General features: G+C 42.1%; 2 protein-coding genes across 9 annotated transcripts in view; one reads left to right on the forward strand and one right to left on the reverse strand.

The window, feature by feature from the left end:
* Positions 1-13,617, reverse strand: part of LOC116845447 (eukaryotic translation initiation factor 4 gamma 3-like) — a 54,073-nt gene extending 40,456 nt beyond the window's left edge. For 2 of the 8 annotated variants that reach the window (XM_032818142.1, XM_032818143.1), the window contains exon 1: positions 12,317-13,617. In XM_032818142.1, the coding sequence (XP_032674033.1) occupies positions 12,317-12,545 (229 nt within the window). In that variant the 5' untranslated portion in view covers positions 12,546-13,617. Of the gene's footprint in view, positions 1-8,829; positions 9,580-12,316 lie in introns of those variants that run through there. The other 6 variants (XM_032818147.1, XM_032818146.1, XM_032818144.1 and 3 more) reach the window with 5 other exon arrangements.
* A 379-nt stretch (positions 13,618-13,996) lies between these two features.
* On the forward strand, positions 13,997-15,336 carry LOC116845455 (protein LZIC-like). Its single transcript, XM_032818165.1, has 3 exons — positions 13,997-14,220; positions 14,373-14,508; positions 14,608-15,336. The coding sequence occupies exons 1-3, from the start codon at positions 14,120-14,122 to the stop codon at positions 14,950-14,952; spliced, it is 582 nt and encodes a 193-aa protein (XP_032674056.1). The 5' UTR covers positions 13,997-14,119; the 3' UTR covers positions 14,953-15,336.
* The last annotated feature ends 117 nt before the right edge of the window (positions 15,337-15,453 follow it).

A 15,453-nucleotide genomic window follows, 5' to 3' on the forward strand; every position in this document is an offset into this window, starting at 1 on the left:
CTCTCTCTCTCTCTCTCTCTCTCTCTCTCTCTCTCTCTCCCTCTCCCTCTCCCTCTCTCTCCCTCTCTCTCTTTTCCCAAAGCAGAATTCGCGGACATAGGTACGTCGTTGGAGGATCGAGTGGATCCGCTCGTAATGCGTGTGCTCAACGGATCGCGACGCGCGTCTACGCGGAACGAAGCCGAAACGGAAGTAGCGAGCCTATTCGCCGATCTGATAACATCCGTCTTCTCTCTCTCTCTCTCTCTCTCTCTCTCTCTCTCTGTCGGCACGCGTGGTCGCCGACCACGTGGTGGTGGCTCGCGCGAAAATATATTACGTCCGACACGAAGATATATCGCGGGATGCGCTCGCGCTCGATTATTACTTCTTCCTTATCGCAACGTTGACTTTAACGACGTAACCGAAGCCTACGGAGCTGAATGACCGCATATTTCTAACTGTATCCGCGTTCCTTGATTAGACCATTCTTAATAATTCCATTGATAATTCCGACGCAAATTTTCTCCCGGAAGTGGCATGTGTGAAACTGTTAACCCGACTTTACAATTCGATAGCTGCGATTACACAACTTCTTTTTGAGTGATAAAAGAGTACCGGTGTTCTCTAAACTTTTCAAGTAGAATCTCATTCAAAACGGGTGGAGAGTATTTTCGCTGGAAGCTCGAAATCGCAAGAGTGAATGTTTCACTCAAGTTTAGAGGATTCAAACTCCATATAAATGAAGTCGATTGCAGTCGATTAGAGTGAACATGTTTCTGTGACAGTAGAACACATTAAATTTATTCTTCAATTTCGAGAAAAATATTCACTCGAAGAAAAGCGAAGAATTCATTCTATGTAAGTGGAAAATCGTTCGAATTCGTGACTCCGACATAGTTACACTACTTTTCCAGTGAAATTTTATTTCAAAAAATTAAAAGAGTTCTATCAATACGAGATAATAGTTAATATAGTTATAGTTAATTTTCACAGAAATTCTTGTTCAATTGTTCAATTTTCAATTTGTTATATTTCTAGTAATGCAAGAACAGACAATCAATAAGGTCTATCTTGCTAAGAAACATAGTAAATTTCGCTGAAAACAGCAAGTTTTTAATACACATTTTTAATGAACAATTCCAGTTCCTAAACATATAAAATGACAGAATATTCAATTCCAGTAGAACATCGATTTATCATTCGGTTCCAAATTCTACGGCTATTTTTACTGTAAAATTATCTCCATATATAAATGTAACAGCACTCTTGTATCACTCAAAAAGAAAGCGGAACTTTACTCAGAAATGCGAAATGCTTCATTATAACGTTTCTCTTTGCAATCGAAATATTTAATTGGCCCGAATGGAAAGTTCGGTGTGGGCCTCCAACGATGGACGTTCACGTTAAACGGACGTGGGACGGACTAAAAATTACTTGTTCATATTTAAAAAAATTACAATGTAAAAGTTCATATTTAAAGAAATTACAATGTAAACGGGGCAAGATAAAAGAGAAGATATGTATTTCAGCGTGAAATGAACAAAATATTACCGTTTTATCTGTTACTTCGCATTCTCAGTATTAACTTAACATTAGATTAAATCGCCACTTTCTCGATTTGAAAATATCCGAACTTGCAAATGTGAGAAACGCCTAGCATTGAGTGAAAGGCACCATATTGATACCTTCTGTAATCGCTGCTCAGTAGTCGCTTTGGAACGCAGCCCTGACCTGACTTGATCTGACCCGATCTGACAGACGTAAAGCGTCACCGCTGTTGACCACGTGTACGCCTCGAACGGTTGCACGTACGACGCACACACCATGCTACGTAGTATTTGCATGCGTGAGATGCCTAATCGCAATATTCGAGAGAAAGCGGCCCTAAAGCCTAATCTACAATGTGCTCTTTGCTTTCTGTTTCTTGTTCTCTGTCTTTTTTTAGTTTAAGGCTTAAGGTGTCAGAAAGAGATAAGGAAAAAAAAGCAAGAAGCAAATAACACATTGTAGATCAAGCTTAAGAGACTCCACGGGAGAAACAAAACTGTTCTGCGAACCGATTGATACGATTATGAAAATCAGTGACAGGAGCCGCGCCACCGGCGTCACGCGCACGTGTGCGATTTTCGTCCCCGTCAAATTCAATGCGACACATCAAACCAAATGCTGCGAGTGAATAATACGTATTTGACATATGAGATTTTAATTAGTATTACCCCTAAACATCGCTTTACGCCGACACGAGAATGCTCGAGCGAAAGAATTGCGATTCCGGCGCGTTGATTCCCTCGCGGAAGTCAAGATCTTTACGAAGTTCTGTAAACCTGAAATTCCCTGAATAAGTCAAGATTTGTATACAAGTTATCTGAAATTGAATGTAAACGTTCGAATTCTCGCATTCTCGGACAAGTATGTTAATTTTAAGAGATCCACGAGTTTTCGCAAAACCGCTTATCGCACATACATACATACATACATACATATATATGTATATATATATATATATATATATATATATATGTATATATATGTATATATATATATATATGTATATATATATATAGTACATAAGATAACAACGATTGGAGAGACGTGAGTTACGCCTATCGACGCGCGAGACACGGCAGCGGGATTTAACGTTGCCGTAATAACTCGCATAGATACAGCAAAATTGAAAAATTATCCAGTCGCACGTTATAAAAGTGCGCTTTCTACCAGGAACTGTTTAGAAGCTGGTTCACCGGAATGGCTAGTGTGCCAGCTCGCACACGTGCTAAATGTCACAATGTTAGAACGTGCAACTCTTAACCGCGCACAGCAGTCGGCACGTCGTGCGCGCGAAAATTATTTTACACTAAATATCCTTTTTTGCTGCGGGGCACGCTCGGCATTCAAAGCAATGTGCGTTGAGCAGAGCCGAGAGCGCGGATGTATTGGTACGTGAATTTGACAAATTTCCTTTAAAAGGATCAAATTAATCATGAGTATGTAATGCAACTTTCTCGCCAAACTTTTCGACACGGTTTTGTCCAAGTTTTTTGTCTCGTCTTTCATTTCACCGTCTCACCTTTTTTTCACGAATTTATTATCCCTGACGAAATTTATCGAATTTACATACCAATATCCGCGCTCGGCGCTATCGGCCCCCGCTTATCGCAGAAATTATTATTTTGCCATGTGCGACTGAAAGTTGCAAAACATGACGCAATCTTCGTGCTTTCATATCATTCATTGTCGTAAATCGACGACGTTAGTAACAATTTCCAACCGATGGTTGGAATATTCACTCTTATTTTTAGTGAGATTTCACTTCAAAAAATTTAGAGAGTATGATAATATTTTACTAGGGAAGAAAAAAGGGAAAAAGGAAATAAACCATATAAATATCCATGTGGAATACAAATACCTTCCCCGTAATACGGGTTAATGGTGCCAGTTACAATACAGCCATGTTATCTTGCCGGTGTTATCTCGCATATCCAGATACAAAATCATCCAGATATAAAAATACGTATACTAACAACACTAATGCCGATCTGTCGACCGTCGCGTAACTTGGGAAAAAAAATTATAACTAACAAAAAACATATTGTGTTAGCGACGCCTCGATAGACAGCACAGACGTGTAAAAAGCATCAAGCCCGAAGATGACGAACGGTGCGTATGATCGAATAATTCGGCGATAATCCGCGAGCCGAGCGTGTAGTGCAACCGTAAAACAGTCATCAGCCGGTCAGCAGGAGAGATAACGGGGAGGGGAAACGCGAGGCGAGTGAAGTACGGTTAGTTTCTCCCCGGATGTTCGGTGGCCTCTTTCTCGAGCAAGCGGCCTTGCCAGGAATGCGCATTTTCTGCCGGTTCGCCGTCTCCTCCGGCTTCGATTCGAATCTATATGCGCGCGGACTTGCAGCGGACGGCGACGACCACCTTTCACCCATCGCGCGTCGTTCCAGGGAGAGAGGAAGAGAGACGATCCTCATTATTCGCGACGTACGAATAAGTAACTCAGAGCCGATCGCGTTACGTCATCGGTCGCTTCGTGCGGCATGAGCCGCGAGAAATAAATTGCAGCGCTACCTGAGTCGGTTGAGGGACCGTATGTTGTTCGTAATAGTGCTCTGAACGAGAGGCCGAGTCAGGAGAACATTTTTAATGATACACCCAGAAAAATACATACTGAGTAAATGTTACTTGCTTCACAAGTTTATGTTATTCGTGAATCTACCGCGAGTTCACCAAATTTATTCAAGATACATTAAAAAAAAATGATCTTATATTCTAGTAAATTTAGCATTTTTCTATAAAAAAATATTAAGAGTTTAAGCAAATATTTGGTTTGCTTAATACATTAAATCGAACCAACTTCTTCTTAAGTGAACTTTTATGATATTCGCGTGAACAAAACAAATTCTTCCTTTAAATACATGATAATGAATTTACCTAAAATTTGTTATGAGTATATTTGAAAACTATATTATCAAGAAAATATTCTTTACTTCAAAGAAGCAAAGTAAACTAAGTATTTTTTTTTTATTAATAGAATGATTTCTGTACTTTTAAGGTTCGATCATCTTTTGAATGCACGATGTAGCGATACGTTAAGCAATACGATAATTCGTGAATGTTCACTTGAAAAAGAACGTTTAGATAGAATTCCAAATGTCGCAGTTAAAATTTATCACTGTTTTTTTATATCTGCTAAAAAATTTTCTGTGATATGTGAAAATTCACAGCATTCTAGAAATATCTGCAAGTAAATTTAAGTCCGATTACCAATTATTAATCTGACCTTAATCTTAATTGATAAGAGAGACTTTCTTGTTAAATTTCACAAATAATTCAGGTAGAAATTATATGTCTGCGTCATCTATATTGATTAAATACATATGTGATATCACAGTGCTTGCCAGTCATCTATCTATCTTGGCTAATTTCTCGCATCTGTGTAATTTCGCCTATTGAAATTATGAGATTGCAAGACCATTTTTTTTAGTGTTTATTGTTTCTTGTATATACTTGTATGTACTTTCCAATAATATCTGTTTATCCAATATATCTCCGATTTTTCAATGTGTCTTCGTTATGTTTTCAGATCGCATCACCTTTAGAGGAAAGCGGAATCATAAGATAGGCGTTACAGCAATTATATAACGTCACGTTATATACAGATAATAATATGGTGAGATTTGTATTTGCATAAACTCGTTTAGCCGGTAGAACAAACGGCCGGCTCCACCTACTCGAGACAGCCGACTTCTAACGTTATTGTTATCCGCTAAAATACCATTAAAATACCATTTCCATTAAAATACCGTCACCGTTAAACGCGTTATAGCGTAAATGGCTTTCTTTAAAGTATACCAAATATTCTTATTATAGATAACTCCATTGATGTATGAGAAAGGGTTCCAAAACCTTGACCATTTCAACGAAAAACAGTGGTAACGGTGGACTCTTTTGTTCTCTTCACACAATAACATTTCAAACAAACAATGAAAGTTATAGAAATAAATGTGCTACGTGCTTCTATCGTTTTCTTCAAATTATTGTTACCCTACGTAGAATGCTCATCAAGACAAAAGACAGATTTTTTCAATATAAATTCTTGTAAAAGATAACAATTGTTTAATTTAGAAGTATTTGAAAGTTTTCACTTTTCACGGGTCCGCAAAAGAAAAGATGTATCATTTCCCTAAATACAAGATTCAAGGACAAGTGATTTAAAATTCATTTTTTCTCAGTGTATCTAGGAATAAGCGAAAATCGTCAAATTGTCGAACAACTCTCACCTATTCCCAAGCACAATTCGTGATTTATGATACAATTCTAAGCAAATATACGAGTAAATTATAAAATCGTAAAATTGTAGTTTATGAAAAAAAACAAAAAAAATCGTAGATTTACGAATTATCATGACATACGGTTATCATATGCCCGCATAGAATTGCAGATCTATTTATAAGTTCTTACGATCTACTTATAAGTCTTACGAGAACAAGTTACGATTTTTACGATTTTGTCTAGAATTGCAGTATTAGTTACATTAACGGAATTGTTCTTTCCTTGTGCAATTTGTCACGGAGTTTGCTTTTGCATCTGCAGATTAAATATAAAATTTTTTTTGTACAAACTCAAACTGGAAAATAAAAACATTCAAATACTTTCAAATCGGAAAATTTTCGTCTCTCATAAGCTTATATTGAAGGAAAATGTACATTCCCTATTTTGAGTTTGCGTTTGCTACACTGCGCAATAATAACTTTAATTAAAATTCGTGTTAATTCATCACGTGGAAAGAAAAGATTACAACATTTTTCGAATCAAGTTTGAATTGATTCCACGTGATGAATTAACACGAATTTTAATCGACGATGCACATGACGCTAATACTGATAAAAATTCGTGTCGTATCATCTTTTTCATCAAGTATGCCTGGAAGAATTTGATGCACGTGATGCTTACATAAAAGTTATTGAAAGAAAGGGACAAAGGATTTAAGGATGTAAAAATAGCAATCGCAAAAAAAGAGAAAATAAGATACCTGGGGATAACATTTCTTTAACGTAAACTTTCTTCACACAATAATATTCCAAACAAACAATGAAAGTTATAGAAATAAATCCTACGTACTTCTATCGTTTTCCTCAAATTATTGTTACTCTACGTAGAATGCTCATCAGGACAAAAGATAGATTTTTTTTCAACGTAAAATTTTGTAAAAGATAACAATTGTTCAGTTTAAAAGTATTTGAAAGTTTTCACTTTTCACGAATCCGCAAAAGAAAAAATGTATTATTTCCCTAAATACAAGATTCAAGGACAAGTGATTTAAAATTCATTTTTTCTCAGTGTACCGAGGAATAAACGAAAATCGTCAAATTGTCGAACGACTCTCACCTATTCCCAAGCACAATTCGTGATTTATGATGCAGTTCTAAGCAAATATACGAATAAATTATAAAATCGTAAAATTGTAGCTTATGGAAAAAAACCAAAAGATCTCGTAAAAGATAATAACTGTTCGGCTTGAAAATATTTAAAAGTTTTCCCTTTTCGAGAGTCCACAGAAAAATGTATGGTTTCCCTAGAGACTCAAGGACAAATGGTTTAAAACTCATCTTTTCTCAATATACCTGGGAATAAATGAAAATCGTCGAAATAGTCGGACGACTCTCACCTATTCCCAAACTTAATTCGAAAAATATTGCAATCTTTTCTCTCCACGTAATGAATCAACACAAATTTTAATTAAAGATATTATTGTACTCTGTAGCAATTGCAAACTCAAAACAAAGAATGGATTTTTTTGTGGCGCAAATCGACTGAAAATTTCTATGCGTGATGGACTCAGGTGAATTCTAAAGACTCGTACTTGCAGATCTCTATTTCTCTTTCTCTCTGTTCAATCTTTCCTGGATTAGAAACCGGCGCTTCGCGGGCACGCGATGAGCGCAACACGCGTAGTCTAATCTCAAACCGTAAAACTACAGCTTAGACGACACCGTGTTCGCGGTTTGATTGGCTGTCGCGCGCGTTATGCAATTCCATCCGCGATGCCCTTTACAATGAGTTCGTTACTCAACGAGACGTGACTCGACGAGACCTTGACGATCTCGGTAGACGCTTCGCCCAGCGTACACGAGCCGTCGTTTCTTCCGTTATGTTTTCGAATTCTCCAGAGAATGCACGTTGCCGAGAACGACAACGCTCTCAAACGCGAATTATCCTATTGATGAAAACGTTAAGATATTACTTATTATCAGCGACGAGAAGCAAAAAAAGAGAGAAAAAAGGAGATAAGCCGCCGAGTACGTGATTGTATCAACAAAAACCGACGTGACCGCATATCTCGATATTCTCGTCATTTTGATTCTGAGAGATTCGTTCCAGGTACCTAATCGCGCTTCCACTTGTCGGATAGCGAGCTCCCCGTATTCGCCAATCGTTACGATTGAACGCGAGTAAACATTATATTACAGTGAACCGGGAGTGAGGGAAGATATTATGATATTATGAACACAAAATTGCGAACAAACTATTATATTTCATCCAAATACGTCAATTTTATTTAATCCAAGTTTCGTGTTTACTTGACCCAATGGAGAAAAGTTGAAAAGAGGCGAAAGATGTTGACACGTCCGCGTGAAGTTTCGAAAGTAACGGACTCCCTCGACTCGCCGGCCAGTTCAACGACGAGAATGACGATGCGAGACACGTGTTTATCGCTGCTGTGTCGCGAGAGAAGCGTGTCTCGGCTTGAAATATTGGCTATTCAGAAAATATCGGACAGGTCGTGAATCGACGGCGGTGGCGAGCTAGGGTGTGCGTCACGTGGCGCAACGGCCAGTCGTCACCTGGCGGGCCGACGCGGCGCGGCGCGACATCTTACGAAGGCCCGGGCAAACGTCACAAATCGCGTAATAATCAGCTAATCACGCGTCGATAATGCATCACGCGACGAATATCTATGATCTGTGCTTTTCAGCTGCACTGCTGAACTGGTGCAATAAGTTAGAGTGAGAAAACATATACTTGTCTTACTCTAACTTATTGCACCAATTCAGCAGTGCAGCTGAAAAGAACAGACCACTGGAATCCCGAGGGGGCTCACGTTTCCGAGCACAAACGACTTTTGGCGGGCGCGCGAAAATACGAAATTCGCAATGATTAAAGTGCGCAAAACGCGCATGGAAAAGCTTCACATCCTTTTCAAGCTTTCCCTGCCAGAGGGAAAAAGCTATGACAGGACGGACGACTGTCGCGTGGCACGCACGGGGAGAAAATCGCCGTTACGCAGCGCGTCGAGGATGCGACGTGAACACGCGCCATACACGCTGATGGACTTACCTATTACCGTGGACATTTCCGCCGTGTTTGCTGTTCGACGCGTCGACGTAGTAGTCGTCGTCGTCGTCGTCGTCGTCGTCTCGTGCTGGCTCGGTTGACCGTTAACGACGACAGTACGTTGCCGTGATGGTCGGACGCATTGTTTTGCTTTTATCGGCGGTACCGTCCAGCCCTGCGTCGGCACGCGGTGACATACGTGATCGCATGAGCCGTGCCGTGCCGTATCGTGTCTTGCGCGCTCGTAAATAACGTACCGATATTGCGTAGTGGCTACGCGCGATGACGGGCGCGCGTATCGATGTCAACTTTACGACGTATGGATTACTGATGCTGACGAACGGGGTGGCCGTCGTGTCGTGCCACGCGAAGGGAACGCTTCGCGGAAATTATATAACCTCCACGTAGAGCGAACGATGGAGCGGCGCGACGCGGCGTGGCGATCTTTCTCTTTCTCTCTCTCTCTCCTTCTCCCTTCCTCTTTCTTGCGTCGTGTTCTCGAAGGAGCGATGCTTTCAGGCGGGTTAGTAGCGCCAGGAGACGGAGTTAACCGGACGATACCGGCGCTGCTTAGCGTCGTCGCTTGTGAAGGTGTCAAACACCACCGACGGCGCCTTCGATAACATGCGTATAAGGCGCGACACGAACGAGGATAGAATCGAGGGACAACGGTTGAAGCCCCTCGTTCGGTGTCTTTGACGACGCACTCGCGACGAGGCACTCGCTACGAGAAACGTGGCACGCGCTGCTTCACCACCATATGGTCTCGTGGCAGGCGCGACGCGAAGGTACTTGGCGCGGATTACGAGAGGCCGAGCGCGCGCGGGCGCGAGCTGTCCCTGAGAGAGAGGGACCTCTCGTCGTGATAGTCGGTACCAGTTGAGCGAGCGTCAGCGGGAAAGGCTCGCAGGGTACCGCCTGACCATCACCCGGGGGACAAACGGTAACGGTGACACTCTCAGTGGTATATGACTCGCGCACGGACGATACCTCGGCGGACTCGCGACGGCCGCGAAATTGCTCGCGATTCGCGTTTTCACCAGGTTTCGCTGAGCGAGAGAGAGAAACGGGTGTACCCCCCCGCACGGCTGATTGCCACATGTATCAGCCGAAGCAGCCGCTCGGTCGGCTTCGTAAGACTTCGGTATCACTTAACTGCGTCGCCGTCTTTCTCGCGTCCTATTCTTCCGATATATCTCTCTTGCTTTCTCTCCATTTCTGCGCCTTGCTATTAATTTATTATTGTGCCTCTGCGCCATGGGTGTAGATAAAAAAAAGAACCTCTCCGAAAGAATGTCATCGAACGGTAACAGAAACGCGCGCATCGCAATTTAATTGCGCGCGTCTGTTTCGTTTGGCGATGCGTGTTTGTTTTTTATTAATGTGTGTGTGTGTATGTGTCGTTTCTAGTATTGTCGCTGTGAAAAGTCTGACTGCGGTTGCGAAAGACGTAATTTTACCGAGTATGACGGGTCACGATCTCCAATCGTTCTGGAAAAATTCGCGAGCCGGGGAAAAGTCATGAATATTTATCTCTCCCGCGGCACATCCTTTCGCACGGTTTACATATTCGCGCTCCCCGTTTCCCGGGACCGGGCATCGATAGCAGCAGCAGCAGCAGCAAGTGGTCGTCGTAGGTTTACCGTCCTCGAGACGGTCGCGACGCTACGTCGCGATCCACACGCAGGAAGCTCTCTTTCTGCCTCCCACCTTCGCTTTTAATAGGCACGATTCAACAGTTTGCCGCACGTCGTGCCGGCCAATAGTGCCCGGTCTCTCCTCTCCTCGTCCTCCTCTTCGCGCACGTTTATTACCCGTCCGCTGGCTGCTCGTTTCGCGCAGTGAAAAGTCGCGTCCTTGTTTTGTCGCGAGAGCCTCCGGATGAAAAGTGGCAAGAAAACGAGACGGGACTCTACGTCGGTCTGTTGCCCGCTATTTATTTCGCAAATTCCAAGAGAGAGAGAGAGAGAGAGAGAGAGAGAGAGAGAGAGGACTACGTTGCTAATATAAGAAATGACCAGACGAATGATAAGTGCGACCGATCGCTTCGATAAATATTAGACATGCCATAGGCTCATGAGCGGCGAATGCTCGATGCATATTAGCCGTAGAGAGCCAAGACGAAAGTGAAAGCACACGTTCCAGCCCCAATGTTCAGTCGAATCCTCGATAACGCGATTTAACTCGCTAAATCGCTCACTTCGATCCCCTGAAATCGTTATCGCTCCGCGCGTGTTTCCGGAGAGAATAACATTTCTTATACACGAAATGTATGTGTGCCGCGTATGTATCGGATGTAAATATATATCTATGATGTTTTGAGAGCACAAAACCGTGTGTTCATATTTATTCGTTTGTTCAGAGAACGAACGAAATTTCTCGTTTCTCTTATATATAACACGCGGATTTATATATATATATATATATATATATATATTTCGACGAATATTCTATCTCCGATTTATTTTCGAAACAAAACACGTATATCGTGATGTTACTAATTATCTAAATACCACTCAGCTTATGTGGTGAGGTAGATAGATAAATACATAAATAGAGAGAGAGAGAGAGAAGGAGGGAGGGAGAAAGAAGCTAACAATGACTATTGTTTGAGTTACTACTGATAATTCCAACAATAATTACCAGACCAAGTACGAGAGGCCGACGCTTTAACGAGATTACGGAAGCCACGAAAAGAGGCATTGCCGCCGTTCTACTTGCACGGCCGACCTGTCGTACTTGGTATTACAGCCAGGCGGTGACGGAAATACAGTTTCTCTTTCGCGGACAGAGCCACGTATTAAACCCGCGAACGGGGAAGTAGCGAGTTGTCGAATGGGAACGAAAATGCAAAAGCGTGTTTACGATAGCAGCACGCACACACGGTGTGCGGACGGATATTTTCATCGGATTCTCAGATTTCCGAGATCGGATGGCGCGTCGACGTGTTCGAGTAAACAATCGAGCGGCCGAAGGTTGTCGGGGCGCGCGCGGACGTGAAAAGAAAAGGAGAGGAAGAAAGAAACGAGAGGGAGACAGAAACACACGTTGTACAACAGTAAGGAAGGACATCGCCGTTTTCCCGTTCTCTCGCGGCACACACAGCCACATGGCGTGGTGGTCGTCCTAACCTCAAATAACACTTTTGCTCCGAAGTGCATGCGCATCGGCTATACATACATCGGCACAATGATAACTCGCCGAGGACCGCGCTATGAGTGGACACGCACGACGTGTGTGTGTGTGTGCGCGCGCGCACACACACACGCATGCATACACGCACTCGTACGGTCCTTAGGAATTCATACATTCTTGTGCGACAATGATCAAGCGCGATAAAACTAAATCTCGGGGAGAATCTGTCGCGCTTGGCGGGGTAAAATTCGCGAATAAAAGCCACGGGCGGATAATAGATGCGAAAGCGAGAGAGCGCAAAGCGCACGAGACTCACGCCTCTTGTCAGATAAATCGAATGAAAAGGTATACTCACCGGCATTCGGAAGGAATCGAGGCGTGTTCGTCGTTACCACCGCACTGTACGTTTGAGGTGGATGTACGACAGGTTGGTTGACGTTGAGGATCAATTGGTGCTGATGTTGCGGCGGATTATGATGGGCCTGCTGCTGTTGGTGTTGCTGCTGTTGCTGGGAATGGTGTTGCTGGTGATGATGGGACAGATGGTGGTGCTTCCCTTTCGTCGGCATGCTCATCGCCGGCATGAACCTCCCTGCTGCGAGCTGGCTTGCTTCGAAGCTTGCTGCCTTATGCGGCTCAACGAGGACCTCATAGGTACGTTATTTTCTCACGTGTTGACGGCCCACGATGGTTAGTGCACTATCGTTGATAGCCGTTGCGCAGTGCGTGAGAATGGATTACGTACGTCCGATGAAAACCAGCGCGCGAGATCAATCCTCAGCGCCGTCGTATCCGCCGGTTTTACCGAGTCGTAGTCCGCGAGAGATTTGTAGAAACGATCGGGGCAGTGTTCCTCCTTCTCGGCGCGCCTCGCGCTCGGACCTGATCGTTGGCACGCAACGCCTATGTACGTACGTACGTACGTGCGCGCGCGCGCACTCACTCGCAAAGATTCATGTACACGAAGAGGTTACACGCGAGAGATCCTCCTCGCGATGTGCTCGGTGTGCAGATTTCTCGCGAATACACTTCTGGAACGTCGCTTCCGCCTTTGTCTTGTCTATCGGCGAGCGATGAGTCTTCACTTCGCACAACGGTCCGCGCAGTGTCTCTTATACGTAAACCGTTCCTGTGGTCGTCGTTGTCGTCGTTGTCGTCGTTGTTATTGGCGAACGCGCGACTCGATGACGATGGCTCGCGCTCGTCGCGGCGTGAAAGAAAGGAGCGTGATAAACGGCCACCGCGACGCAAAGACGCGCATTCGGAGCCGAATCCGGAGCACGTCGTTATGTCGTCGTCGTTGACGTCGTTTGCTCGCTCGTTCGCTCACTCGCTCGAACAAACGTCCGCACGTATACGCACGCAGGCACGTTCGCCAGCACGTTCTAGGACCGCTCGGTGAGATGCGACAACGACGTAGTGTTACGACGCGAAAATCTCTCGGTCTGCGGTTCAGCTATCGCATTCGCGAGCGTATGCGTTCGCCGCTCGCGACTCGCACGTACTCGGTCGCTCGCTTTTACCGTCGTTATTCGCGCGATACCTGTTAAGAGTAGAAATTCCAGGATTGTGTGCCCGTCGTCGATAGGTATGTACGTCTACTAGAATATCCGCTGATCGTAGCGTATTTACGGCACGGATCTTCCGCGACGCGGGGTACTACGGTGTAACGCAAAGAGGATGAAACGCGCACGACCAATCGCAATGGATAAAATTTCGATTGACGCGACATCTCGACATATATAGCGGGAAACAATATAATTCGGTATATCGCAACTGTCTTGATCGCTGAATTCTATCGCTCTGTGCTGATTCCCTTGCAATCTTTGTGCTAAATAAACGTATTTCGAGAAAAACAGTGCCTATTTGTATCTCTTCTTTACATCTTCGTGATATACGAGCTTTATACGATTGCAATCAAAGGGCCAATGAGTGTAGTCAGTTGGTAATATGTTGCTTAAGGCTGTAACGCATAGAAATAATTAAGTACAATCAAATGGACCAATCACAGTCGTGAATTTCAAAATGGTAGTCTTACAAGGTTTTTTGTATACTAGCTTTATCAACGGTATCTCTAGAGTACCCTTGATAGGTTATTCTTCTTCGTCAACAAAGTATCTTTTCTTCTGACTCCATTTTACAATCTTATTTTACGAAAATGAGTTCTCATGGAAAAGCAGAGACTGACAGACTCATGAAAAACCTGAAAGAACAACTGAGTCGGCTTGTGCAACAATTACAAGATTTGGAAGATAATAGGTATTGTTTCAAAACAGCTATTAATTTATTGTCTCATCTTTAGATATGTAAATCTACTTGGGGCGAGTTCTCAAATCTCTCATTTCTACATTTGCTTCTTTGTGATATAATATAGACACATTAATTATAATACATAAATTTTATCTTAACAGAGTTACACTCGATGAAACAGATTATCATGAGTGTAAAGAAGATACTGTGCAACAACTCTATGAATTCAATGAAAGTCTACAAAGAATGATTTCTGGAGATATGACTTTGGTTGATGAACTTGGTGCGATACAATTGGTATGCATTTTCCATTTTAATGCATCTTAGTAATGAAACACATTACAATATATTTCTATCCAAATATCCAAAATATTAGTCTTCGCAAATTGTTAACAGGCAACTGAAACAGCAATCAGCACAGCCTTCAAAACATCAGCTGTAAGAAGAATGTTTGATAAACGTGAGCCGAGTCTACTTAAAGAACATCTTGCACAAATTGATCGTGATGTGAAACTAGGAAAATTAAGTAAAGAAACTGCTGATCATCAACGTGGAGAGATCATGAGTGCTTTGAGGCAACTTGGTGAAAAGTTAGAACCATCTGATCTACAGTTGTTGGAACGACTATCTTTAAGTAATATAGATACTGCCAGGTATGTGCAAGTCACAGAACCAACAGAAAAGAGTAAAATGGCTCTAGATATAGTAGGTAAGGAAGTTAAAGCTACTCAAGATGCTTAAACTATATCAAATCCATTTAGCTGCAATGTTTGTCCAATATTTTTATACAATGGACCATATTGTTGTTCTACCGCTACTTTTCTAAAGTCTTATTGAAATAATTTCACTGTACAGTATAGTCTTGTTCTAGATTTTTTATTTTTCATTTCTCGTCAGTTTTTAACAGACGTTTTATTTGCAATTTCCATAATATATATACAAGTAATACATATTATCGATATTTAAGATAAATATTTACATTGGCGCGTAAATTTAAGCGTGCACGCAAAATATTTATGTAATCAAATGTATATTCTGACTTATCTATTGATACATTATATTTTGTTTAAATATAATAACAATGATTGTATTTGCAATGAGAAACAAAAATGACTATTACAGAAATTTTATAAAAAATGAATAATATAAGAATATATATATATACATATATATATATATATATATATATATATATATATATATATATATATATATATATATATATATATATATATATATATA

The sequence above is a fragment of the Odontomachus brunneus genome, unplaced genomic scaffold (genome assembly GCF_010583005.1).
Source record: "Odontomachus brunneus isolate Ranch 3 - 2012 unplaced genomic scaffold, Obru_v1 Obru_scaffold_052, whole genome shotgun sequence".
NCBI lineage: Eukaryota > Metazoa > Arthropoda > Insecta > Hymenoptera > Formicidae > Odontomachus > Odontomachus brunneus.